Here is a 13,779-nt window from a genome sequence, read left to right as displayed (position 1 = left end):
CAGTTCTCGCACTTTGCCACGTGCGTGAGTGTGTGCGGAGTTCAGCCCGCAGCTCGTTCCTCAGCGGGGTAGCTTCTGCACCTTTTCCCCGAAAGTCGGGCTGCTGGTTGTGTTGCTTTCTTAATGATTAAGTTTGAGCACCACGCTGGTTGCTTGAAAAAAGTTGATTCCTAGGGAGTCATAAGTTTTCTGCTCTTTTTGAGGGAGAGGGTTGACTCTATAGCAAGAATAGATTCTAAATGCTAGCCATAATGTGTGTTTAAAAATACCAGCCCACTATTGAGTAGTTTTGATGTTTAGAGGAAAATACCTTTATAGCTGTGGCTCGGCATCAGTATGACAGGGTAGCTGTAACCAGTGAGCCAGAGTCATCAAAGAAAACCAGGATCTTTGTTAGAATTTTAATACCAGTGTACTATACGCATAGCTTGTACAGGATCTGGGTGTTGTAGGCATTGTGATTCTTGGATGTTTACAAAAAGCATGTTATGAAATGATAATTAAACCTCATAATGATGTATTTGATGTGGCCATGGTGGGAAAATGTAATCGGAACTATGGAACAGAGTCCTGGTGTTCCTCAATGGAACTAGCAACCAGGAGAGCACTCCGAAGCTGCACTCCCATGTGTTAAGTTAGTTTAATTCTAGTAGCTCTTGTGAGAGAGGAGATGCTATGACCCTGTTGTAGAAAACTTAAATTAAGATATTCCATCTTCCTTGCGACTTAATTGAGGTTTTGGGAAAGGGAACTTCTGTGTATGAGTGGATAGGCAAAACCAGTGCCTTCTCTCCCAGGATGTTTTGGCAGAAGGGTAGCATAGCATAGTCGGCAGCTCAGATCCTTCTAAAATTTCCTTACTTACCAACTTACTCAACTGAAGTTTAGGCAGATGAAGGATTGAGGACAAAAATGTTACTTTTGTTCAGGAGAAACCCTTTTGTTGAGGACTCCAGTGCTGTCCATTGAGAAATATTTGGTCGTGCCTGTGTCTGTTTCTCCATGTGCTTTTAGTGATCGTGATGACTCAGGTGTTGGTGGGCAAGAACTCGGTCATGTGCTGTCATAGTAACTTTTTAAACCTTGAAACCTTTTCCTTAATACACTGTCTCTGGTGTTGAAGGGGGGCTAGATTAATACAAGGACCTTACAGGGAAAATAGACTTTATTTTAGTCCAGCAATTAAATTCCAAATTAATGTTCTTGTCAGCATTTGTTCAGAGCTTCTCCATGAGGAAGGATTATTTCCTTCAGAAAAACAACCAGATATGAGGAGTATTATCTTTATTGTCTTGGAGATATATAATAGTCATGGGTAGGAGGCCTTCACTCTCTGCCCTTTCTGGGAGGGAAAGTTGAAAGACCTAGTATGAATCTTTGTGAGAGAAGAGATGAAAAACTGGAGAGGTGGGGTAGCAGGAAAAGCCAATTCCTCTAGCAGGCAAATTTCCTTGTATTATTTTCTTGTTTGAAACAAAAGATAAATGTAATATAATGAAAACATATAGAAGAGGGAGAATTAGAAGAAAGCAAGGTTATGAGAGAAGGAAGCCACAAATGAGATATCAAGTGATAAAACAGATGTTTGCAACAGTGTGAGTATTAACAACTGCTGAAGACTCAGAAAATAGTGAAAGGAAAGGCAGAACAATGGGCAACACAGCATGCTGGTGATCTGATCTCCTCCATAGAACTAATGAAGTGGATATAAATTGAAAGCATAGTACCAGCCTGACTTCCAGCCTGCAATCAGAGTTTTGCATCCTTAAAGACAGACAAATATGAATAGTATGCACTGTGTCTGCCTTTCACTGTGGAGGGTTGTCAGCCAGGTGCTTGTGGTAGGATTAATTGGAAAACTGATGGTGTTTAGCAGTAGTGCAGAGACCACTCCTGCTTTAAAAGGACTTGATTTGGGAATGTGAGGGAAGAATTCTTTTCTTCCAGCATTGTTGCCTCCACTTGAAATGTAAGATTTGAAAAGTAAGATTGTGCTTTCCTTCAGAAAAGCACAGCAACTAAATTCTGTAAATGAATGAAGTGGTTGATGCTCAGTTTAGTAGCATGACTAGGCAATTGTGCAGTTCTTTTTCTGCAAATGCAATTTACTGCTCAATTGCTTTTGCAAGCCTGTAGTGGAGAGGGGTGGTGTTAGACTGACTTCATTGTCACAGCTTAACTTGACTGTTCTTTAGTTTCTCACCACCCTGATAAAATTTAATATTGAGTAAGATAGAAATGCATAAAGAAAGCATAGTTTTTTAGGATGAAAAATTGCCAAGCTTGAACAAGGTGGTATGTTGATATTATTTTAAGAGCAACAGCTGTGTTTGCATAGAAGCTGCTAGTTACTCGAGTTATACGTGATGCTGTTATGTTCTGTAGCCACAGGGGTTCCTGGTCAATTTGGCTGTAGCTGTGAGAGAATGGTAGCTGATGTGTGAAACAGCAGACCTAGGACATGCCATTATTGGTCAGCTTTACTGTATGAAGCTTATTTCAAACCTGCTTAGCTACCCTAGTGACAGAAACCATCTCCAGGCAGAATTTTCTAAAGTGTGAGGCCTTTTTTAATAATATTGGGAAATTTCTCTGGTCACTTGCTTTTCTTGTGAAAACTGCAAGGATTTCCTGGCTAAGTAAGGCCATTGCATTAGTCAGAAGGGAAGTAAAAGGTTGTATCGGTGACATGCAACCCGTCCCAGATACTTGCTGGAGAAGTTCTATTTTTAGGATTTGAGATATAAGGAAGGAAGGATCTAAGTATGATGGGATTTCCAGCACTCTGTGGGTCAGGAATTTTTTGACCTGAGTTTGTATTAGTTTTAATCACTTAAACGTTTTCAGTGGATCTTTCTTTCATTAGTTGGTCTAATAGGTCTTTTGATCTTTTAGTTTGGGCCTTTACAATGTCAGTTGGCTGCAGATTCTCCAGTTTGTGTTGTATGGAAGTGTACTTCCTTTTCTTTTCAAAGTTGTTTTCTGGTAAATGCAGTTGTTGCTCTTTGGTCCAGTGAGTATTTCTCAGAAATCATTTCCTGATCATGTTATCTAGTTGTTACTCATGATTAGTGTATGTGATCTTTCTACTCCTCCTAATCATTTTCTTTTCCAAACTGAAATAGTCTGTTATATCTTGTGTGTATTGAAGATTTCATAGCTGTCCTTATACTTGTTATTTTTGTTTCAGATTCATTACCACAACACAAGCATGATCTATTCATAAGTATAAAGTGCAGTAGCTACTTCTAATTAGAATGCTGACATGTCTGGTTTTTTTTCTCTACTTCATATCTTCAGTAGAGAATAAAGGTTGCCTAAATGAATTTTCTTATATCTGCCCTTTCTTGAGTGTAATTCTTTCTTGTTTTACTAATGTTCTGTCCTGTTCTGTCCTCTGCAAGCTGTTGTTGCTTCCTGAAACAAAACCAAATGCAAATAAAAACAGTACCAAACTTGCCTGTTACTCTGCTGTGTTGCAAACCAGAACAGCAGCCAAGTAGCTAATTTTGTGACTTCCTCCAGATTCTTAGCCTACCACTTCATAGTAGCGATCCCTTTAGGCTTTGCTTTTTAGATCTTTCATGGCATTCAGCTTGGTCTTTGTAGCAGGAGTTGCAGAGTGGGAGGGCTGGAACAGTTCCAGTGACATTTCCCTTTCATTCAGTCCATATCAGTGGTCGTTCCAGTAAGCAAGCTTGAAGGTAATGGTGAGTTTAGGACAAGAACTTTTATGGCCACCTGGATGGTTAAAGGACTAGAGCACAGGATATGTGAAGAAGGAGCTCAGTTTGTTCAACCTTGAGAAAGGATAAGGCAGGGTTTTATAGTTGCTGTCTTCAGCCATCAAGTGGGAAGACAACCAGACTCTTTTCAGAGTTGCAGAGTGGCCCTTGACAAGGGCCAGTGGGTTAAAATGGATATTCAGTACTGTGAGGATGCTCAAATACTGGGACAACAGAGAGAGGTTGTGGTATCTCTGTCCTTGCACACGTCCAAGTTGCTTAAGTATTGTCCACTCCAGTTCTGATCAGCCTTCACATTTGGCCCTGCTTTGAGCAGGGAGTTGGATCAGATGACCTCCAAAGGTCCCTCACAACTGAAATGATCCTAAAATTGTAGAAGTAATGGAACCACATATACAAGCAGAGTTTATTTTTGTATATAACAGTTGATACGTGATGTTGTAAGAAGCTTGCTGTGTAGTTGGTACATGATACAGAAGCTTTATGCTTGTCTTTATGAAGCCAAAACTCCAGTGGAAAACACTGGAATGCTCATATTGTTTGACAGCTTTACCCTGATTAGAAGTGACTCAGCTTACCCTTGGTGGAGTGCTGTCAATAAATTTGAGGTTCATCAGAAAGCTGGTTCTAAAAAAATTTCTTCTGAATTAGTAGCAACTTCGTGTGTTTCATTGTTCAGACTCCGTGCTGGCCAGTGGGTCCATCACATAGTGATGCTTCTTGCTAGAGCTACATCCAAATCCAGATATTAAAAAAAAAAAAATTGTATCTCAAAGGAGTAAGTGCCAACATCTGTAATACTACATCCTGTGCCATGAGGTATGGTGCTGGCCATCTGGAAGGACAGTTTGCAATGTCAGTGCTGCCAGTTTATCAGAAAATGTTACCATAAAAATATCAGTTCTCCATCCAGGACTGATGTTAGAAAAATACCTAGAACTCTGCTGGGGGGGAGGACAGTAAATCTTGTCAAAGCCCTCATTTAGGATTTCTTTTTTGTTTTTAAGACTAAACTTGTGTTTAGAGTTCATTTGTTTATTGCAGGCTTCTAGGTGCATGAAATGTGTTTCTAGGACATGTTTTAGGGGTATTGTAATCTGATTTTATTCATGGCAATGTGGGAGAAAAGCAGCCTTTTAGTGACCAAGCATCTCCAGAATGCTTTCCCTGCTTAATGGAGAGAGCAATTTAAAATGTTTAAAAAAGCCCCCCAAACTCTTACATTTTAATATTAACTCCCTCAGTATTTCACAAACAAGTTATAACAGATTTAGTACAACAATGGGAAAGAGGTTGGAACTACTCCTGCCTGATCCTGGAGGCTGAGCCACATGTTACTGAACAGCAAATGGAAAATGAGAGCTGGATAAAAATTCCAGATATCATCTAGTCCTGTCTCCTGCCTCAGGGTAGGAGAAGCCATAGTTCAAACTCTTTTGATGTGTACTTTGAAGCCACTCACTGAAAAGGATTGTCATCTACTTTGTACATTCCTATGTACTGTTATTAGGAAAAACTTTTCCTAAAGTCTTGTCTCGGTCTCTTGATGCAGTTCAGGACCATTAGTTCTTACTCCATCCACTACTGTTTCCCATCTTTCTTGAGGCAGTCAGTTATTTATTTAAACACAGCTATTTCTTTCCCCATCTTTTTTATGTTAAACCCAACTCATTGCCTTCTTACAGTAATTGTTCTCTGCTTATTCTAAAACTTTTCCGAAGTACAGCAACCAAAAGTGAGTGTAAGGCTGGTAGGCATGAGCTGTCCTAATGTTGAGTACACTTGGAGAGTGTTACCTTTTCTGCAGCTCTTTATAATGCACTTTTTTTTTTTGCATTTACTTGACAGTGTTTTGTTTTGCAGGATTTCCTCTACTCCTTTTTCTTTCCTTGTATCAAGGGGTCTGGCTGCTACTTTATCTGTTCTTGATGCTTTTTGGTATTGTATATAGAAACTTTTTGGAATGTTGCTGTGATGTGGGATGCTTAACCTGAGTGTTGCCAAATAGCCTGGCTTTAAGTTAGGAACATGCAAAAGGTAGTAGTAGTGCCAAACTTTACCCAAGCCATGCAGAGCTAGGTCCTGGAAGCATAATAACTGAGATGTGTCCAACAGTCAAGTTTTATCCTGAGCTGTGTCGTGAAGCCTTTGCACTGGCGTTGTGCCCGTTTGTGTTGCAGGTGAAAGAACTCTTCCGCTCCATGCGTGTGGAGTACTATGCTCTGGAACTCGATGTAACTGGTAAGTAGAAGAAAGAAAACCTCTCACATGCTGCTTAACATAACTAAAAATGGGTGAATGTGAATTACTTCTTAAGCTGTCTTGAACTAATTGAAGGATTTATAGAACTATTCAAATCAATTTTTGATCTATGCAGAGATAAAAGCAATAAAGCTTCAATGTAGACAGGATGTGTTTTTAATGTAACTGAAGGCTTTGACTCCTGTACAAACCATCAGCTGATAGAGGAGCTCTGTCTTTTGGGAAAAAGCCTGTGGTATTTTTCTCTTGCCTCAGGTTCTCGTGTGGGTCTAGGTGAGTTGTTAACGTTTTACTTGGTATATGGGTGACCTTCACAGGGAGAGTTGCTGAGTCACTGGAAGGAAGGGTAAATTCCAGTACCTTGGCTGTTGCTAGTTTGAAGTTGTTTTTTCCTTGAAGCCCAGGCTACTTTAGTTTTAGAACATGTGTAATTCTTTATGCATATATGTAAAAAATGTACGTAGCCTTTAATGGAGTTTTCAGAACAAGTAGTTTGTAACATAATTCTCAGTAAACTCTTAATTGCACTGTTTCTAAGCTGTTAAATGTGTACTATCAATTTTTTTTTCTCTACAAAACTTGGTTTCCAGTGGGTTTTTTTATGTGCTGATGCTTTTTTGAAGTGTTTGTCTAAGCAATGTTTGGGGAAGATGTACTTATTTATTGATATTTATTGACATGAATTAATTATAGGCCAAGATACGCAAAGTACAACGCAGTCATTTTTTTCTGGAATTACTCCTAATTAATAATGTATTTCCCTTGCAATTGCTCTGATTAGTGTTACTGAAGAGATAGGGTCTTGGAGTAAAAAGATTTTAGTCAAAGTGTTTACTGTAGATTCTCACTCCTGCATTTACTGCTGGAGAACTGCTGAGAGATCTAAACTGAGCCTGTGTATAGGTGCTGGTGGTTCAGAGGGCAGGTCATGCAATGGTAATCTTAAAACTGGAAGGTTTAAGACTGTGTGGTGGGTAGAAAAAGTCTGAGGGTAGTTTTAGGGTAAATAGCAGAGCAAATTAATTCTTCCTATCCTCCTGTTCTCATAATACAAAGCTCTCTGGGCAAAACTGTTGTGCACTTACACAGAACATACTCCACATCCAAACAATCCTCATGAAAGAAAAGCTGTCTGTGTGATCTCCCGTGCTGTCTGGAAAAGAGGTTGTGTAGTACCACGTGTGACACCGTCAGGAAGAGACTGATGCCAATACAGGAAACAGCAGAAGTGTAGTAGATTATAGACTCTGTTATTTCTACTTTACTCCATTCTGTAGAACTATAGCTTGAAGCATAAATTTATCCTCAGTATTTAAGTATGCCCTTTTGAGAAACAGTTCCTGAAGACTTGCTTATGTTCAGGAAGTCTACAGATGTGATGTTTATAATAGAATTGTTTTCTTGGCAGGTGTACAGTACATTGCAGTCCAAACCTTTAATACTTCAGGTTGTTTTAAAAGCTCAGCTTTGAAAATTATTCTATATTGTACCTGTTTCTTTTCTTGCTAGCTGATGGACCCAGTATTCAGCAAGTGTTAGCAGAGCTAACGAATCAGAGGACAGTGCCTAATGTATTTGTGAATGGAACTCATGTAGGTGGCTGTGATTCAACTTACCAGGTAACTTTTCTTTAAAAATCAGCTGGAAGTAGACAAGACTATTGAGTGAATTTTCTGTTTGATCCTAATTAAATTTTGAATGACATGTTAGACTGGGTGATCTAGGTTAGAGAAGGCAATGTCATTCAGTTTTTGTTTGCTCAGAAATGTGTGTGGTAATTTCTTTTGTGGCGTGGTGTTTTTTTTTTCTCCAGGCTTATCAGGATGGATCACTGCAGAAACTTCTTGGGGATAGCAAAGATATGGAACCTTATGATTATGACCTCATTATTATTGGTGGTGGCTCGGGTGGACTTGCATGTTCCAAGGTATGACATGAAAATTGCATTAACACAGTGTTAAACAGTCTATATTTTGATTGTTATTACTATTCTACTTGTTAATGACTCAGTAGTGGTCTAATAATGCACTTAGGAGATCATGGTCTGTGTGGACCAGTTTCTAGCCAATAGAATAGTTCAGGTCTTGATCCTATTAATAGGTTTTAGATTACTGGCTGAGGATGGAACCAAAAATTTAAGTACATCCTCTTCATTTGTAGTACACTGGCAGCTTCACACTTCCAAACAATCTGGAAAACTTAGAGGCTGCTCTTGAAGTACTTCTGAGTGTTGAGGATTCAGGATCACCAGTCATCTAAAAGGACTGGAGAACTTTGAGCTGGTCTCCCAAGGAACTGGTTCAGTCTTTAGTTCTTTCTAGCTGCTTTTCCAGAAATGGCAAGAGAGATTACATACCTCTTACACAATTAGCTGTTGTTCAGAGTGCCTCGGGACCAAAGGTGTGGATTCAATTTTCTGTTCTACCTGAGGGATTTGAGCACACTTCCCTCCCCTCATTCAGGCGTCCTAACCGTCAGTTTATGGTTTGGGCATGCTGCTGTCATTCTTGATAGCCTTGGCAATTGCTCTGCAACAATACAGTTGAATGAGCAACTTCTAATAGATAAATGTAAGGCAGCCAGGAGTAGGTGACAGCTGATTTCTTCAGTTGGCCAACTGGGCATCTTCAGGATGCTCCAGATTTTGCCTCCCAGTCCCTTCTGTGACATCAGTTATAAATTTGGTGATAATTTCCAAATTGTTCAGAGTGGGAGAAGTCAGGTATTCACAGAATACGAGATAGTTGGTCAAACCTTGTTTGAGCCAGGATTGCAGTAACTGTGCAGGAGTTCTTAAACACATTTGAGGCACCTGGAGATTTGATACAAGCCCTGAAAAGATAAACAATGGGTAGATTCAATGACATGCCTGGTAATTCCTTGGATAGAGTATCTTAGGCTTATGCAGGTTGGAGTGGAGGTTAGGAGGCTGTCTAGGCTAAGTTCCTGGTCCAAGCAGGGTCAGCTATAAGGCCAAACAAGATAGTGCAGGACCTCATCCATTTGGGTCTTGAAAATAGCCACGGGTGGAGATGGCTCAGCCTTTCTAGGAAACTTCCTTCACTGCTTGAATATCCTTATAGAGTGAAAATTCCTTATATCCAGCCTGAAGCTCTCTAGTTTCAACTTAGGGCCGTTGTCCCTCCACTAGATGCCAGTATGAAGAGCCTAGTGTAGTCATCTTAATTACATCCTCATGCGTATTGGGAAGTTGCTGTTGAGTCCCCTCCAAATCCACCTTTCTCCAGACTGAATGTGTGAAGCTCCCTCGCCTGACTCATAAGGTGTGTGCTCCAGCCCCCTTGAGCATCTTGGTAGTCCTCCCCTCAACCATCTTCAGTTTATTAACATCACTTTTTTTAACCATTCATGATCATGCCAAGTCAGTCCTGCCCTCCTGAGACCAGAGCTAGCAACGTAACTGTTTCTCTGGGTGAAGTAGAGGAGGATCAATGGCTTCAGCTCATGGCTTCTGACAGTGCAGGATGATACAGATGCAGCATTGAATGTAAGCATCTATTCAAAGTTTGGAAGAAAGTAACAGTTTTTGAGGGATTTCAATTTTTGTGTAGTAAAAGGGATATATGATGAGACTAGCAAAGGAGCCAAGTATGTCAGGATCATAAATGAACAGACAGGCTTTCTTGGTCAGGGAAGAAAATCAGTAATGCTGGCTTGTCTCTGTCTTTTATAGGAAGCTGCTGCCTTGGGAAAGAAAGTAATGGTGTTAGATTATGTTGTTCCCACGCCTCTCGGAACCTCATGGGGTAAACTTCTGTTAACTTGTATCTATGGTGTTTGAGTGCCAGAGATACAGACTGTGTTGTTCAATGCTGTGCATTTGTATTCTTAGTAATTGTGGCTGAATTGCTGTAATTCTGGAACACGGATAACAAAGGAGTTGTTTTCCTGGCATGCCCGCTGTTCTGGATAGTTACTTTTGTTTTGTGCATTGCTAACTCTCAGTTCTTTGTGAAATGTTGTTCTAGTTGTATTCGCTTTCAAAGCACGTCCAGATAATGTGTGTTCATTCTCATGTTTGTGGGCGTTGTTTTGCTTTAGTTCATCTAATTGTATTATGTGGACAGCTGATCTAGGCTGCCTCTAGAACAGTATGACTGTATGGCTATGCTCACCTCACCTTTCCATAATTAAAGACAACTCCTGTCTGACCTTTTTCCTGCTATTGGCAATTGAGAATGAGTAAGGAACTTCATTGGCCAAGTTTTGAGTCGAGGTGTGAATGTGCTATCATAGCTAAGATTTAAAAAAAATACATATTTCAGCTTCCACATAACAGGAATGCAGGTTTTTGCTTTGCTTACTTGCCAGTCTGACTCAGCCTGAAGTACGTACCCTTAAACTGAATACAAACTTGTAAGCTTAGTGAGTTCATTGTATTTTAAAGTGTCTCTTAAAAGAGAAATTTCACATGATTTGTATGGCTGTAGTGAACATCACCAACTGATACATGGGTGTTTATACAAAGCACATGATAGGAAGAGCACCAGTATCTTGTTCACTCAGGTAATCGTGTGGTCCTTTCCATCTCAGGGCTTGGTGGCACGTGTGTGAATGTAGGTTGCATTCCTAAGAAGCTGATGCATCAAGCGGCACTTCTGGGGCAGGCGCTCCAAGACTCGAGGAAGTACGGCTGGCAGTACGACGAGCAAGGTCAGTAAGAGCACGGGGGACAGGCTAAGACAGTGGGTGAGACTGAGCTTGAGATTGGTCTTGTACCTTGGACTTACTCAAGTAGAGGCAGAGTTCAGTAGTTTTCTTGGATCAATCAAAAGACATCCTCCTCGAGTCATAGGAACCTCTAGGCTTGAAAGTTCTGTTTTGTTCTGAGTATTACCTGAGATAAATGAACTAACTTCTAGAATGGGCTTATTTAAGATAGTAACAACTCGGGTAAATATTAGCTTAGTAGAACAAGACTTTAATACGTATCCTCATTACTGAGGCTAATGATGTTTTCTTAGCATCATGCACAAAGTATAAGACTTACGTTTTTAAGGATTCATTGCACTTTGAGTTCTTTAAATATTAAATTCATGTCTTATTTCAGTTAAACACAACTGGGAGATCATGGTGGAAGCAATTCAAAACTACATTGGTTCTTTAAACTGGGGATATCGAGTGTCCTTAAGGGAGAAATCTGTGACATACCTCAATTCTTATGGAGAATTCATTGAACCACACAAGATTAAGGTATGAACTGCACTTAAAACATGTGCCTGGGAGGGAAAACTCATGTTCTAAAACTGCCTTTTAAAATCCAGCAAGAAAAAGGCAGTGCCAGCTTAAGTCAACTGAAGTTAAAAACTCATTTGTGAAATAAGCTATTGATTCAAATTATTATTGTACACACCATTATTTAGTACATGTCACGGTGTTTGTAAGCCTGTTAACTTATCTAAGAGTAATGTGGGTATCTGTAAGCTTACATCTTGCATGAATAGAGAGTACAGTTGTCTCAGTTGCTAACTTCATGACTGAGGTCAGCAGCCTGAATGAGGAGGGAAGAAAAAGAAAAGCTTTAGCTGCATGATTTCACCACTTGGAAAATCTTCATACTAAAGCATAAACTATTGAAATTAAATTTGGATTAAGCATTTGCGTAACAGCGCTGCTAAAACCTTGTGCTGTATCAGCATAAGAATTAAACTGTCAGTTTTGCAAGACAAAACATGTGTTGGCAATCTTACTGTAAGTGATCATATTGGAACAAGGTTAGCTTAGAAGTGCATATTGAAGACAACTGTTTGGTTCAGTTGGTGTAATTATCTGTTTTCAGTAGGAGTCTGTAAAGGCTGAGCTGTGTTTCAAACCGAGACCAGCACTGAAAAGACAGTAGTGTGCTCAACTTAACTCATCTACCAGCATTCTAGTGTCCATGTATGGCAGTCATCTACTTAAATGTCCTTAGTCTATAAAGGAATTAAAAAGATTTCAGCAGTAGGTTGGACTAGATGACCTTTTGAGATCCTTTCCAACCTGAATTACCTGATGACTTGATGGGGAAGAAGTTTCCCTTCATCTGTGTTGGAAATAACTCAAGAGCAAGAATGAAGGTCAGATTTTAAGAGAGATGTATTGCCAAGATGGAATTTCCCAAGACCAAAGGCCTCTAAGAGGTTGAAGTAGCTTAAATTCATTTAAGGTTAGATCTTGGGCCCTGTGAAATGATGTGACTAGATACTTTGGGTGTTTATATCTCCATTATTCTAAGAATTAATTGATGTTATTCTGTCACTAGCATTGTATTGACCTTTTATTGGAAGTGGGGAGCAGGTGGGGCTTGATTTGCTGTGGCTTTTTATAAGTTGAAACTAAAGTTATGAACTATTCAGTCTAAATGAGCAGCTGAAATGGGCAGAATTCAAAGAGAAATGATTTTAAGTGCTCTGATGTTAGAAAAGCCTGATAGTTTGCGATTTAAATTCATTTCTATTCAGTGACCTGCGTGGCTTTTCTAAATGTGTTCTTGATTGAAACTGCTTGTCCTTGATTCTTAAACATAGCCACAATATTTAAGGGGAGGATTACACATGGTTTTTTCTTTTATCTTAAAGCCCGTTTCGATAATAAACACTTTCTTAAATGTGTCTCTATAAACAGGCAACTAATAGAAAAGGACAAGTAACCTATCACACAGCAGAGACTTTTGTCCTGGCAACAGGAGAAAGGCCTAGATACCTGGGTATCCCTGGAGATAAAGAGTACTGTATTACGAGGTGAGGTGAAAAGGCATAATAGACTGAACTTTGTCTGCTCTGCTGTTTGCAAAGATAAACAAACTTGTAAGTTACAAGGTCCTTCCAACACACTTCTCTTTTTAGTGATGACCTCTTCTCCCTGCCTTACTGCCCCGGCAAAACTCTAGTTGTTGGTGCTTCCTATGTGGCTCTAGAGTGTGCAGGATTTCTTGCTGGCCTGGGTCTGGATGTCACAGTGATGGTGCGTTCCATACTCCTTCGGGGCTTTGACCAAGAAATGGCAGAAAAGATAGGTGCTCACATGGAAACACACGGCGTAAAGTTCATCAGGAAGTTTGTACCTGTTCAGGCAAGTGTTTTCTTTAGATTTCTTCTCTCCATGTAAAATTACTTTAAACAGACCATGCAGAATGCATGTGTGTTGTCTGGGAAGGTTTTGGCTCTGTATGGTGATAAATGTTTTCTGAAATTAAGCTCTTTGACCTACTAAACTGTCATGCTGAAGCACAAGGTTTGCAGTGGCAGTATAAGTGAGCTCTGCTGCTTGTGCTCAAGGCCGTTCTCAGCTTACAAATATTTATACAGGTCGACCAGATGGAGGCAGGCACGCCTGGAAGACTGAAGGTGACAGCAAAGTCTACTGAGGGACCAGAAATCTTTGAAGAAGAATATAACACTGTAAGCATTTCTGGATTTGGAGTACCTGAATATAGCAGCACATGAAAATATGTTAAAACATGTGAAATGTTTAGGAAAAAAGTAAAGGGAAATGTGCTTAAAAAATTGTTCACATAAATTGCTGACTGGAAAAAGACATATGAAAATTCAATATACATAGAATCATTTTGGTTGGAAGAGACCTTTCATAGAATCCTTTAGGTTGGAAGAGACATTAGAGCCCTAATGGCTTAATGGTTGGACTTGATCTCAAAAGTCCTCTGCTAAAACAGATCAGAATCTGTCAGGGCTGGAAGGGACCACAAGGATCACCCAGTTCCAACCCCTCTGCCATGAGCAGGGACACCTCCCACTAGATCAGGCTGCCCAGA

The 13,779-nt window shown here is 39.9% G+C and overlaps 1 protein-coding gene across 1 annotated transcript in view; it reads left to right on the top strand.

Annotated features, from left to right (window-relative positions):
* The first annotated feature begins 5,899 nt into the window (after window positions 1-5,899).
* Window positions 5,900-13,779, top strand: part of LOC103781012 (thioredoxin reductase 1, cytoplasmic-like) — a 13,084-nt gene continuing 5,204 nt past the window's right edge. Inside the window, exons 1-9 of the mRNA XM_008948717.1 lie at window positions 5,900-5,987; window positions 7,518-7,627; window positions 7,822-7,935; window positions 9,703-9,775; window positions 10,563-10,682; window positions 11,080-11,222; window positions 12,633-12,748; window positions 12,854-13,079; window positions 13,316-13,408. Of these exons, the coding sequence (XP_008946965.1) occupies window positions 5,948-5,987; window positions 7,518-7,627; window positions 7,822-7,935; window positions 9,703-9,775; window positions 10,563-10,682; window positions 11,080-11,222; window positions 12,633-12,748; window positions 12,854-13,079; window positions 13,316-13,408 (1,035 nt within the window). The 5' untranslated portion in view covers window positions 5,900-5,947. The remainder of the gene's footprint in view (window positions 5,988-7,517; window positions 7,628-7,821; window positions 7,936-9,702; window positions 9,776-10,562; window positions 10,683-11,079; window positions 11,223-12,632; window positions 12,749-12,853; window positions 13,080-13,315; window positions 13,409-13,779) is intronic.

The sequence above is a fragment of the Merops nubicus genome, unplaced genomic scaffold (genome assembly GCF_000691845.1).
Source record: "Merops nubicus isolate BGI_N331 unplaced genomic scaffold, ASM69184v1 scaffold21531, whole genome shotgun sequence".
In the NCBI taxonomy this organism is placed as follows: Eukaryota; Metazoa; Chordata; class Aves; order Coraciiformes; family Meropidae; genus Merops; species Merops nubicus.
The sequence above is the reverse complement of the archived record's forward strand: the minus strand, read 5'-3'. Positions and strand labels throughout refer to the sequence as shown.